The 13,744-nt window shown below is 46.1% G+C and overlaps 1 protein-coding gene across 1 annotated transcript in view; it reads right to left on the bottom strand.

Annotated features, from left to right (window-relative positions):
- The window catches only part of Stx6 (syntaxin 6), a 42,009-nt gene extending 30,257 nt beyond the window's left edge, over window positions 1-11,752 (bottom strand). The window contains exons 1-2 of the mRNA XM_048421015.3: window positions 11,546-11,752; window positions 32-201 (exon numbers count right to left, since the gene is read on the bottom strand). Coding sequence (XP_048276972.1) covers window positions 32-201; window positions 11,546-11,580 — 205 coding nt within the window. The 5' untranslated portion in view covers window positions 11,581-11,752. The remainder of the gene's footprint in view (window positions 1-31; window positions 202-11,545) is intronic.
- Between the last annotated feature and the right edge of the window lie 1,992 nt (window positions 11,753-13,744).

Consider the following 13,744-nt stretch of genomic DNA (forward strand, 5'->3'; position numbering starts at 1 on the left):
TACACCAGACACCACAGAGAAGGAAGGATATTGATGGTCTCATCGAGGTCCTCCAGATCCCACTCTATGCTGCGGAGGTTGTTCCTCAGCTCGTTGGTGGTCCAGTCGATTTCTTCCCTTGTTGCTGCAGAGGGGCCCTGAAGGAGCTCCGTCCATCTCTGAAACAATCCTTGGGCAGTGTTGACTGCTTTCTGTACCTCTCTGTAGTCAAGGTGAAGGGAAAGAAGGGAGAGGTCACACATAACTCATTCTATGAACTTAAGAACAAGAGAGCAGAACTTAAGGCAACACCACCACACGTCACCCTCACAACCACATCACAGTGCCACCCTCACCACCCTGAACAAGGCCCAAACACACAGACTGGGTATTTTGTTCCCAGCAGATGCAGAATAAATTGGCCATTATTGAAGCAACTTTAACATCATGTTTGTTTGAGGAAGACAGTTCAGTTTCTTTTTTCTAAACAGACAATACTAAAGTGACACAAAGAAGCAATCCTATAAATTAACTAAAGGGTCCTTCACAATGAAATACAGCTTTCATTGGGTGTGACAGTCAATCTTTCTTTTCTTGGGGTAAGAGCAGTTGAGAACTACTCCCATCTTGGCTTGTGTTTCATACAGTATTTTAATCTGAGACCTTTCAAATCCCTGGAAGACACCTAAACATTTCAGCTTTGCTAGTATCTGCTTCCCTAGAGTAAGCAACACTGTGTACCAGACCAATACTTTTCTTGTTTAGAGTGTGGGACTAGCCCCAGCAATGCTACCGTTCAGCATGCTCTCACAGCAGATGCAGTTAAAAAGGGTACCCTCACTATCACTGATCTTAAATCCCACTTCAGTGTTACAGCCTGAGACTACTGCACCAATTAGTCAGTTTGTAATGTATGCATGTGTATGCCAAGGTCAAACAGCAACCTTGGGCGCTGTTCTTCAGCAGCTATCCACCCTGTTTTTTGAGACTGGGTCTCTCACTGGCCTGGAGCAAGCCCCAGGTATCTCCCTGTCTCCACCTACCCAGGCTGGGACAACAAGCTGTGGTCCCTGGAGAGCTAACTGACTCCTTATGCTTGCCCAGCAAGCGCTTCACCAAATGAACTGTCTCCATAGCCCTGTCCGGTGTCCTAACGACCGTGATCGTAAACCTATGAGTCCGTGTAATTGTGCAGAAGCAGACACTAAAAGGGGTGGATTTTATTATAGGTAAAGTATAACCTTAAAAAAAAAAAAAGAGTTAAAAAAAGAGTAAAAAAGGTGCACACCTTTAATCCCAGCACTCAGGAGGCAGAGGCAGAGGCCGGCAAATTCTGAGTTAGAAGCCAGCCTGGTCTACAGAGCAAGTTCCAGGACATCTAGAGATACACAGAAAAACCCTGTCTTAAAAAAAATAAAAAAGGTAAAATGATCATTAGTTCATATTTCTAAAGCAGATGTTTTAAGCAGTGGCTCAGACCTTGAAAGAAAAGCCAGACTCACAGTGTATCCAGAAACTCCAACTGAGCAGTACTGAAGAGGCCCAACCTGCTAGTAACACTTTCCAGGCATGAATAAGTAACAGGGAATAATGTGGGTCACAACCAAGTATGCTAATGGTGATAGGGTTTTTTGGTCTGGTTGTTATTGTTGCTTGTTTGTTTTTCAAGACAGGATCTCTCTGTGTAGCCCTGGCTATCTTGGAACTTGCTCTGTAGACCAGGCTAGTCTAGAACTCAGACCCCCAAGAGCTCAGATTAAAGAAGTGAGCCACCATGCCCAGCTGGAAGTAGATTCTGAGAGTCTCGCTATGTTACGTAACCTAGGTTAATCCCTCTGCCTCAGTTTCCTGAAGGCTGAGCTTATTGTAGGCATATGCAACTAAGCCTTGTAGCAAACTTTTGGAAACACTTTGCAGAACTTTCTAAATGACCTGAAATTTCCACATAGTCCAAGAGCCACAGTCCACCTCTAACAACGCACAACCGACCAGGACACCCTCTCCATCACAACTGCACACAAGCACCTCACAGTAAACACTGAGGAGACCTAGCACTTCAACTAAGTCAATCCATGAACCTCGGCAGCACATCATCCTGCCACCCACCCAATTGCCATCCCGGAAGGCAGAAGAGCCCTTCTTTCCTTCTCAGACTTCTCAGAAAAGGAAAGGGAGGGGCCTCAGTCAAACCAGCTGAGGAGGCGCTTCCAGGAAACTATCTGCCCTACCCAGCCAGTCCTGTCAGTGCTTTATTGAATGAACAGCTATGACCAAAATACTCCTTTATTTGGACAGTCCAGCTTAGCAATTTCCAGGCTTCTCTCCCAAATATGCAATGGGAACGATTAAAGAACACGCAAGAGCACAGATGCACTTTGACTTCTTAGGGATCAGCTAAGCAAGCTTCTTAGAAAGCACCCGTTGGCTCAGCAGCACTGGAATCGTGACTGCCATTTCAATGAAAGCTCGCCCGCTACCTTCCTAGTGAGAACTGTGGCTCTAGCTCCTCATGCAGAGAAGCCATGAGCAAGTCACTGATGAAGAGAAACAACTAGCCTACAAGCCAGGCAAGTTTTCTGCTCCGAGCTTCCAGAGTCAGTCTTACACACCACGTCACATCAACAAAGCACCTGTGCTAGTAAAACTTCACAAGTGGACTTTACCCACTTGCTGTCCGAAAGCCTGTCAAGTTCTCAGAACCACAGCCTGAAGGACCCTAACACTATCCCACAATATGGCCACAGAAACACTTGTAACACAGCACTTCCTTCCTGATAAATAAAAGACTGCACCTTTGCGAAAAGAAGAGCCACCCAAACTTTCCAAACGAGATTCTTTTACCCACTTTAAACAAAAGTTGACAGCAACAGGACTAACCTTTGGAAGCTAATGCAACACTGACCAGTGCTATTGATTTTAAAGCCTCTTCCACACCACATTCCAACCTGTCACACCGTAGTAAAGGGCTTGCCACCCCAACCAATAGAGCTTGGGAGGGCTACAGAATATTCCCAAATGTCACCCCCTCCAAAAAGAAAAAATTCACGATGTTTTCTTACTTGTAGCTAATGAAGTGTAGCCCGGGCATGGTGGTGTACGCCTTTAATCTCAGCATTCAGGAGGCAGAAGCAGGAGGATCTCTGTTAGTTCAAGGCTAGTCTGGTCTAGTGAGGCCCCCTCTTGAAAAGAACAAGACAGTTTGCCAAGTATAAAAAGAAACAAAGAATGTCTCAGCTAATAGCGAATGTCAAGCTTTGGATAGGGTTTGAGTGTGTCTCTAAGGGCTCATACATGTTAGTGACTTGACCCTCAATATGGCAGTGTGGAGGTGTTGAAAGCCCTAAGAGGCATGTCCTAGTCAGAGGTAATTAGGTCGTTTGGATACAGCACTCAAAAAGCCATAAAGGTAGTTCTTGTGGGACCCCAGTAAGCTCCCGAAAGAAAAGTTGCTACAAAACACAGAGCTTCTCGCTTGTGGCCTCCACAGTATCTGTCCCTCTCATAAATGACTGATCATCGAGTGGTACAGCCCAGGGGCCTCTCTCTACAGGGCCCAATCTTGGACTTTCCATGAGCTAAATAAACCTCCTCTCTTTACAAAGTATCCTGTCTGGCTACTGGTTAGACCAGCAGAAAGGGGTCTTGTTCTTAGCTGTTACTCGGCTATGTAGAACTGCAAGATTGCAGTTCCAGCTTCCCTCTAGAGTCTGCCTTCTTTGCCCATGCTGACAGACTGAGTTGGCATCTGTCCCTGCTCCTCTGCTTGTGCAACAATTGCTGCCCAACTCCTTGTAAAATAGTGTTTGTTGTGCGCTCACAGGCTCTGTGGGGGAGTAATCAGACACAACAAGGATGACCTGTCCCAGGTCTGAGCTAAAGTATGTTTAGAACAAGGGCTCCCCAGTCACTTCTCCCGAGCTCTCTGAGGTCTCCCCTCATCCTCTGTGTAGCTGACTTCTTTCACGTCTGCTGAGGCACCCTAAGCTTGTGACCTAAGAGAAGATGACGCAGGAGAAAGCTGCATCAGCTGAGGGACTTCAGGAATCGGTGTCGCTGCTTCATTTTGTCAGTCAAGGCAGTTCCAAAGGTCTGCTCAGGTCTAACACTGGGAGCATAGACTACTGATTGACAGAAATGAATGCCAGCTTCCCAATTTAAGAAGCAAACGGGACAATGCAGACACTGGTGCAGCCTGTATCTGGGACAAGGAACTTCTCTGTAAAGCTTACAGAGAAGTTTCTGGTTCAACAACAACATACAAGAGACTAGTAAAGACAAGAGTCTGATCCAGAGGTGCAACCTCAAAGACTCAGGCTGCAAGCTGTGCAAGCCTCAGCAACCACTTTACTCACCCACCTCCCACGCTCCCCCAGATTGCTCCTGCCCTGCACCCCACACAACTCATTCTACTGCCAATCAGGATGAGAGAGGAGCTCTTCCCATTGCTTTACTTCCACACACACATCTTTTGCATTTAAGGGAAAATCAAAACACTCTTTGCTTAGTCTTACTGCCAACCAAATTCAGGCAAATTAAAAAAAAAGTCTCCACTTAATTATCCACACTACATATATTTTGACCTTAACACGCTGTTGTACATTCACTTCCATGCTACTGTGACTGAAATAAAAGAGAGAATGAGAGGAAAGACCGATTTCTGCCTCAGGGGTTCAGAAGGCTCACTCCATGGTCTCTTGACCTCACATGCTTGATGCTTGGGCAAAACATGCTGTCAACACAAGAGAGTGGCGTTTGTTCATGGCAGTAGGTAGTGGAGAACGCGAGACCACCACTTATCCAGGGTTAGCCGGGTCCTGGTGGAGCACCTTCCCTGAGCCTGTCCTCACTCTGCTCCCTCTTGCCTCAGTGCTCCAGAATGCCAGTCCAGTCCGGGTCTGCTACAACGCTAGGTGCTCTTGCTTCACAAACACCCACCCTGCCTATTTACACATTCGGCCTCCATGAGTCACTGTGAGCAGCTCCACGGCCTCCAGGAAGGGCTTCTCTTGGTGCCTGCCATTCATTATTATGCGGCTGCTTCTCTTGTCTAAATTGACTGTGAGCAGAGGGATGACATTTTGGTTTTTGGCCTTGTTTTCTGTGTTTCCGGCCTTAAGGCACAGAAAGAAGTATGCACTCTTTACTGGTGGTGGTTTGAACAGAGAAGGTAGGGAGCTTCATGGAGGGCAACACCATCAGCGGAGCTGGGGGGCAGGCAGCACTGTGTGTTCAGAAACCATAGAGCACTCAAGTGGAGTGGGCAGTGTGTTGAGACTAACATTTAAAGGATGCATCTCCTGAGCTAGGAGCACTTTATATGAATTGTAAAGACAGCCAGACAATGGAGAATTTTGTCTCATTTCAAAGAGGAGAAGCTGGGGGAGTATCTAGGGGGTCACACTGCTAATAAATAGCTGCAGGCTCCACACTTAAATAATCTAATTTCACTGAGGACAGATACAACAGGGTCAATTATGTTGACCCAAGGAAGACCTCATCTTGATGTCATTGGAGACTTTTGGAACTGGGAAGGAAGTGAAATTAGGGATTTAGGAATATTGGTTTGGTAGCAGTGCTAGCTACATCAGTGTGTCAGTGTGAGGGAAATTTAAAAAGGAAGTCTTGAAAAGCACTGATCTAAGTGTGCAATGATCAGCAAGCAGTCCTGCAAGGGGGTCTGATAAACTGTCCCATCAGGTAATGGTAGTCCTTGTCATTAGGAGGGACCACTGTGGCTCCTACTAGATGAGCTGCTGCAGAGAATAGTCTCTCCATCACAGACAATTGTTCTCATTTTGGGGATAGTCTGTCCTCATAGGAGGCCTTGTTGTCCCTTGCAGGCCTAGAGGAGTGGCCAGTGGTTTTTGTTTTTGCTTAGCAAAAGCAGTTTCTAAGTAACTTTTTACTCTTAAACATGGAGGTAAGCTATGTGTCCCAGCTTTGTTCCTGCTCTGGGTTGTTTCCACGGGCTGTATTTCTGCAGCATAATAGCTAATTCAGGGCACATGCACAACAAAGCTTTTCATCTATTGCCAGACTACCCCTAGAAAGTGCCAGGGTGTTTTAACAGACCTGTTTTACTAATCCTTTGCTAGTACATAGATTCAGTACTAATTTGCTGGGTGAAAGAAAAATACAGTATAGGAACTTATTCAGTGTTTGATGAGTTATTCAGTCAAGTTTTTGGTTCTTCTCTCTCTCTCTCTCTCTCTTTCTCTCTCTCTCTCACACACACACACACACACACACACACACACACACACACACACGTTACCAAGTTTTCAGAACTAGCATTTTCAAATTTTCAACTTCTAGTGAAACAAGACACCAAGAAAATCACAAAGTTGAGCATGCTGAGATGTGTCAGTACCATCACGTGCTGCTGGTGATCAGACTATAATCTGAGAATCGTCTCATTAGACAATGCTGTCATTGTGAGATGACACAGATGTACTTAAATGAACTAAGAAGGCTACACCACTGGGTCATATAACCTTATAGGTTTGTTTTTTTGTTTTTTTGCTTTTAATTTTGTTGTTGTTTTGTTTTGTTTTGTTTTGAGACAGGGTTTCTCTGTGGCTTTGGAGCCTGTCCTGGAACTAGCTCTTGTAGACCAGGCTGGCCTTGAACTCACAGAGATCCGCCTGCCTCTGCTTCCCGAGTGCCGGGATTAATGGCGTGCGCCACCACCGCCCGGCTGCTTTTAATTTTTTAAACCAAGTTTGCATTTATCTTGTGCTTGTGGTGGGGGCATGACACAATGAATATCTAGAAGTCAGACTGTGGGAGTCAATTCTCTCCTTCCACCATATGCTTCCCAGGGAAGGCAAACTCTTCGGCCACTGAGCCATCTTAGAGGCCCTGCTTTAGGTTTCTGTTTTTGAAACCTAGTTTCACCATGCTGCTCAAGATGGTATGAAATTCAATATGCAGCCCAGGCTGACCTCAAAAACATGGCAATCCACTGGCCACCACATCCCAAGTGCTGGGGTTCTAGGTTCACACCAACCACTTCTTGCTTAGGAGGTGCTGCTGTTGTTGTTTCTGTTTGTTTTGCTACCCTCCCTCTCTGGGTCGAGGAAGCATTTGGGAAAACAAAGACTAATTGATTTTATGTATATGAGTGTTGTATTCCCAAGCCTGCCTGTTTCATATGCAGGTCAGACGACCGCACCAGATCCCCTGGGACTGGAGTTATAGACAGCTATGAGCGCTATCTGGGTACCGGGAATCAAACCTGGTTCCTCCACAAGAAAGTGCTCTTAACTTCTGAACTGTTTCTCCAGTGGTTAAAGAGAACTTCCTGTTCACTAACTTAAAACCAGTTTTCCAAGGGCTCAAACTCAGATCTGCTCGTTCCATAAGGAAAACAGATTTGTTTGGAGGCTGAGATTAAACAGGTCTTGGTAAATGAATGCTTTTCATTCTCAAGGTCAAAGAACTGAGACAAGCAGCCAAAAATGTCTGAGCCCTAGATCTCTTTAGCTGTTCCATGGATGAAGGGTAGGTTATCTTGAAAGTTCCTTGCAGATCTGAGAGCCCAGTGGTTGACTTAGTGGAGGCTGTAGAAGATGGGAAGTGAAGGAGAGTCACCAAACTATTTAGGTGACACTGCCCACTACCATAAGAGTGAGAGAAGGAAGCAGCCTTTTTTTTTTTTAAGTCTATCTTGTTTGCTTGTTTGAATACTTACTTTTCCCATAGCAGAGATGATGATGTTTGGTCTTAGCAAGTGGAATGTTCCTAGGTAGCTATCAATGGAAGGGTTAACCCTGGATAAGGGGTTAGGTTGGAAATACAGCTGGAAGCTTATCAGAATAAAAGAGGTGCTCTGAACCCATGATGCTGGGAAACACCAGCAAGTTGTAAAAGAACACTGAGGAATGCTGGGTCTAAGTGGAAGCAAGGGAAAACTGGTCTGCACTAGAAAAGCTCAGGGTCACAGAAACAAATGCTGTTCCAAGAAAGTAGTGGGATGGGTCTAGAGTCAAGTACATTGGAGGAAGGAGTAGTCAGATTCACTCTCGACCCATCTGCGGTGTCAGTGGTGTCAGTCCTGTCACGGGGCAGCGTGGGGGAAGCACAGGTATGACGGGATACGAGGGATTCAGAGGGCCACCTCACGAGGCCCTGGTATTTACAGGCTGGGCCTCAGCAGAAGCTGTTTGGGAGGTCTCAAAACTGTAGCGGGAGGTTTTAGCTGAAAGAAATAATCAATGTGTGTGTGTGTGTGTGTGTGTGTGTGTGTGTGTGTGTGTGTGTGTGTGTGTTCTTGAGGGAATCTTAACCCTGGCCCTTCCTGTGTCACTTTCTCTGCTACTACCTGCCATGAACAAACATCTCCCATCGGCTACTTTCCTGTTGACAGCATGTTTTGCCCAAACATCAAGTATGTGAGTCCAGGAGACCATGCATTTTATTTTTTAGGCAATGGGCGGCCACTAAATGATATTAAGTAGATTATACCTGCTCAGGCCTTGAAGGGCTATATTGTACTGTCCAATATGAAATTCACACGTGCTTATTCAGGTATGCCTAAAGACTTTAAAAGTAGTGTCATTAAGGAACTAACATTTAATTATTTTAAAAACTGATACACAATCTGGTTGCCCAAAAAGTGGTATGTATGTTTGGAACAATTGGGGTATGTAAATTTTTTCTTCTTTTTTCTTCTCTGAGACAGACTCTCATATAGCCCAGGCTAATCTCAAACTCATTGTGAGGCTCCTTTTGAATATCTGCTCCTTCTGCTTCCGACTTCCAGGTGCTGGGATTACAAGTGTTCCTTATGACCCAGACTTTGAATATATCTTTTGAACTATAAGTTTAAAGGAGTCTAAATATAGGACAGTATGTTCAAATTTTTAACAGCCAAACAGAAATGAGATAGAAATTTAAAATAACAAATTTTGAAGACTTAATACAAATAGTTGAAGCCAAGTGCATGTCTACAATCTCAACACTCAGAAGGCTGAGCAACGACTGCTGAGTTTAAGGCTAGACTGGGTTATACTGCAAGTACCAGGCCAGCAAGTTCTACATAACAAGATTCTATCTCAAAAAAGAAAGAAAGAAAAGAAGAAAGGAAGGAATCACAGCTGGCAGTAATATTTTGAATATATTAACAAAAACATTGGTCAGGTGGTGGTGGCACTCGCCTGTAATCCCAGTACTCAGGAGGCAGAGGCAGGAGGGTTTCTGTGAATTTGAGGTCAGTCTGGTCTACAAAGCAAGTTCCAGGATAGTTAGGTCTGTTACACAAAGAAACTGTCTCAAAAAACCAAAAACTGAAAAAATAAAGTCATACTTGAGACATCTCTACTTTTTCTATTTGTGATTTATTTTCAATAATCTTGTTTTTTAAACTTTTCCTGTGTGTGTGTGTGTGTGTGTGTGTGTGTGTGTGTCTGTGCGCACATATAAATTCCTGCATGTGGAGGTCAGAGGACAACAAGCAGAACTCCTGCTGCGTGAGTTCTGGGGACCAAGATCAGGTCATCAGGCTGGGCTGCATGTGGCCCTATCTACCAGGACATCTCACTGGCCCTCGAGGCTGTTAACGAACAGATATGCCTGGGTATGCTATCACATGTCTGGAAACACACATGTGGCTGGCTTCACTTAACTCTTGGATAAAGTGCAGACCACTACTCTTCCTTCAAGCACCTTAAAGACCTACGACAGTTCCAATCAATTAGTGATATCCAGTCAGGAAGGAAGTGCTGGTAGACTCTCGGGGGAAATATCTATATGGCTGAGCAGTGAAGAGTTTTCAAAACTCTCACTCAAAGGCAAGCAAATAAAAATGTTCTGGTTATCTCTAACATGTACTCACTAACAGATATAAACTTAGCAACTTGAGTGTTAAAAACTTCAATTCTGTCAGGCAGTGGTGGTGCATGCCTTTAATCCCAGCACTTGGGAGGCAGAGGCAGAGGCAGAGGCAGGTGGATCTCAGTGAGTTCGAGGCCAGCCAGGTCTACAAAGTTAGTTCTAGGACAGACTCTAAAGCTACACAAAGAGACTCTGTCTCGACAAGAAGAAGGAGAAGAAGGATGAGGAGGAGGAGGACGACGAGGAGGACGAGGAGGAGGAAGAAGAAGAAGAGGAAGAAGAAGAAGAAGAAGAACAACAACAACAACAACAACTTCAATTCTGGGGCTGGTGAAATGGCTCAGCAGGCAAAGGTGAAGACTTGCCACCAAGCCTGAAGACTTGAGTTTGATCTGAGACCCAAAGAGAGGAAAGTGAGAAACGGACTCCTCCAAGTTTTCCTCTGACTTCCATGTGTGCCATAGCATTCACACACACACACACACACACACACACACACACACACACACACGCACGCACGCACACACGCACACGCACACACAAAAAAAATTAAAAAACAAAACAAAAACCCTTCCATTCAAGAAAAAAGTATACAACTCTAAATTAAAAAGCAAAAAAACAAAAGAAGACATCCTAAACCAATTCCCTAATAACACATTTTCTAAGTAGGTAAATTTTACTGTTGATCTATATCTTCCTAGTCTCCCATCTAAATTAAAGCAAGGTGAAAGAAAAACCCTTTGACTAAAATGTTAAGAAACAGTCTTAATAGATTTGATTGTATACACTATGGATAATAAAGTATCTCATCTAAAATACCATTTAAATTTTCCCAGTACTTTTAAGTATAAAAACAACACCCACACAACTGGTCAGCTTTTATCACTGCACAGATAAGATGCAAGGAGCAACTAGTTAAAAACAAAAAACACTTCACAGTCAGTAGAACTTCTCTCTTAACTTCGCAGTTCTCAGATTTTTGACATTTCTCTGACATTCAAAGCATAAAGCTGACATGTTATTAGAAATGGGTTGCGACATCATAATTGCACTTTCTTGCATTTGTGTAATGGCTACAAAGTTGAGACAACGAAGCACAATTGATGTTTCCATCTCCCAAAAGACAATCAAAGATGGAGTCAGGACAGCTCCCTCGCAAAAAGAGGGCAGTAGGCTTCTGAAAAGCAGAATGTGAAGTGAGGGAAACCTGTCAAACGCCCAGGACGAAACCAAGGAGTTCAAAAGAAACACTCATTTCCTTCGATACGGTGGGAAAATCCCGGTGGCTCACAAAAAGCCTCGGAAAGTTTGGTTTGGCTGATTGCATCTTGTTTTCCTTCCAACATCAGTACCGGGCCTGGAGGACTTTTCCTCCCCCGGGAAGCCGCGCGTCCTCCCGCACCCAGGTCCCGCACCGGCTGGACGCCTCCGGGTAAGCCGCGGGGTGCCAGTCCCGGGCTAGCTCCGCGACTCCACAATGGAGATCGCCCCCGCGCACGCCCACTCCAGGAGGGCCATTTCCCTTTTCCTGCCCAGATGCTGTCCGCCCGCTCCAGCGCGTCGCTCCCCACCTGCGGCGTGCGACCCCGAGGAAGTGGCCGTGCGGGCCGAAAGGAGGACCCCCGGGGACCCAGCCCTGGAGGACGCGCGGTGTCGGGGTGCAGAGGCTGTGCCACCCTGCCTCGATTTCCCTCCCTTCCCCCTGCGGCGACTGTCCTTGGCCCACACTCACCCTTTCACCACAAAGAAGGGGTCCTCCATGGACATGGCGCCCGGCCCGGCAGCCCGAGCCTTCCCTGAGGTCTCCCGCGGCCAGCGCCTCGGCCGGGCGACCCGGAGCAGCGGTGGGCGCAGTCCCGGGAGCCCGACGGCCGGCGGTCCAGCACTCGGTCAGCGCCGTGGGCCGAATCCCACTCCAAGCCGGCCCCCACGGCAGCCTCCTCCCCCGGCACCTCCGGGGCCTAGCCCCGCCCCCAAGACACTCGCCGCGACCAATCAGGAATGCGTACCTCAGCTCCACTTCCGCACTCTAGATCACGTGACTCAGATCGCCCAGGCTCTGGGCCAAAGCGGGGCGGGGCTTGAGCTAGCGTCTCTGGGCCCGAGAGGTGGAGCTCTGGAAAGTAGGGGAGGTCGTCTGCCTCCGCTGGGAGAAGGCTATGGGGACTTTAGCAGTAGCTAGTCTTATTTGCATAGACCTCTTATCTTTCCTCTACTTTTAAAGACTTGCTTTTAACGTCGTGTGATTTACATGCCCATCTCATCCTCGACTTGCACTGTAAAATTCTCAGCCTGATTATGGTAAAGTCTTATATAGTGTGTAAAGGCTGTGTAAACATCCTCAATACTCTTTGGGGGATGATGCTACTGTTTCTATTTTATGAGGCTTCAGTCTCTCCTGTATAGGGTCATACAACCCATACATCACAGAACCATAGATCCTGGGCACTTTCCTCAAAATGAACAGTATCATCTTTTGAAACACATTCTGAAAACGAACTTCCCAGCAGAGAGTTAAAGGACAAAGGAGCCAGGCAGGGTAACTTCCTCTCAACTATGAGTCCTAAACGTCCAGAAAATTTTTCTCTGACACAGTTAGTGAACTGGAATATTTGACACGCTGTCCATAGCTTTCATTGTTAAGTCCTCTGACCTTTCATTGCTGATAACCACCGGGCATTTACTGTGAATTAGGCAGGATTCTAAGCTACTTTATTATCTTCAGAAATTACTGTGATTTATTATCTGCATTTTATAAATGAGCTTTCTGAGACTCTGAGGTGAACTGACTTGTCCAAAGTCTCTAGTCTCTTTGGAGCTTGCATCAAACAAATCTCTTTTGAACCTGTAGTCCTTCATTTGATCCCTCATCTTTAAGATGTACACAAACCAGGCAGTAATGGTGCACACCTTTAATCCCGGCACCCGAATCTCTGTGAGCCCAAGACCTTCCTGGTCTACAGAGCTAGTTCTAGGACTGCTCAGGCTAATGCGGGGAATGTAAACAATAGCTAGCTCTTGTGTTGTTATGTGAACTCTGAGGCCCCAAAGGAAGGCGGTACTGTCAAGGACACCTGAAGGAAACTGTTGTTCAGAGGACAGCAAGAAAGACCTAAGGGAAGGATGAACCTGATGTTTCCCAAGGAAACAAAACAGAGTATGAACATACCGGGAAAAGGGGGAGGAGAGGAGAGAGAAGTCAAAGTCGAAGACTAAACTGAAGGAGCAGTGGGTGGTGGACGTAGAGACAGGGGCTGCTGGGTGAGTTGCAGGCTTCCGACTGAGATGGGGAGATAAAAATGCCTTTAGACCAAGACAGGTAATTGAAGGGCAGATGAGCCCAGGGGTTCCAAGTGATACTTGGAGCCTGATCCTTGAGTTTAAAACCTCAGCTCTGCTACTCTCAGCGGCTGTTTGAGCAGAGCCCCTAATTGTTCGCTGTCCTTACTGTGAATGGGTGCCATAGTAACATCTTTCTCTGCGAAAAGGCCTTAGGACAAAGCCTAGTGCACCTGTTCAAGGAGGACTCAGAGCTGAATAACCCTAGCCTTCAAGGAGCTCTCAGGCCTGTGGGGAGGAGCATTCAGTTGTAGATAACAGGAAACCAGAGAAATACGTTGTTCAGATAACAGAGTTGAGACAGTAGTGTATTTGTGGGTGTGTCGGGGCTGGGGTGGGAGTTTCCTAAACAGTGACTAATGGCAGGAGGGGTCAGTGAGGTAGACCAGCAGAACAGTCTCCTGAAGCCAGAGCAAAGAGCATTGCTGGAGTGTCGGTTGCAGCAGGGAGACACAGTTCAATGTGGTGACTGCCAGGGGCCCTTTGCTGTTCAGGACCTTCACTCATGTACTCTCAGAATCTTAACTATACCTCAGAAAGATTTTCAGGATGAACTGTAGTCAAAGCAAGTTAGTAACTTTACTACGTATTT

The sequence above is a fragment of the Myodes glareolus genome, chromosome 5 (genome assembly GCF_982192425.1).
Source record: "Myodes glareolus chromosome 5, mMyoGla1.1, whole genome shotgun sequence".
Classification (NCBI taxonomy): Eukaryota; Metazoa; Chordata; class Mammalia; order Rodentia; family Cricetidae; genus Myodes; species Myodes glareolus.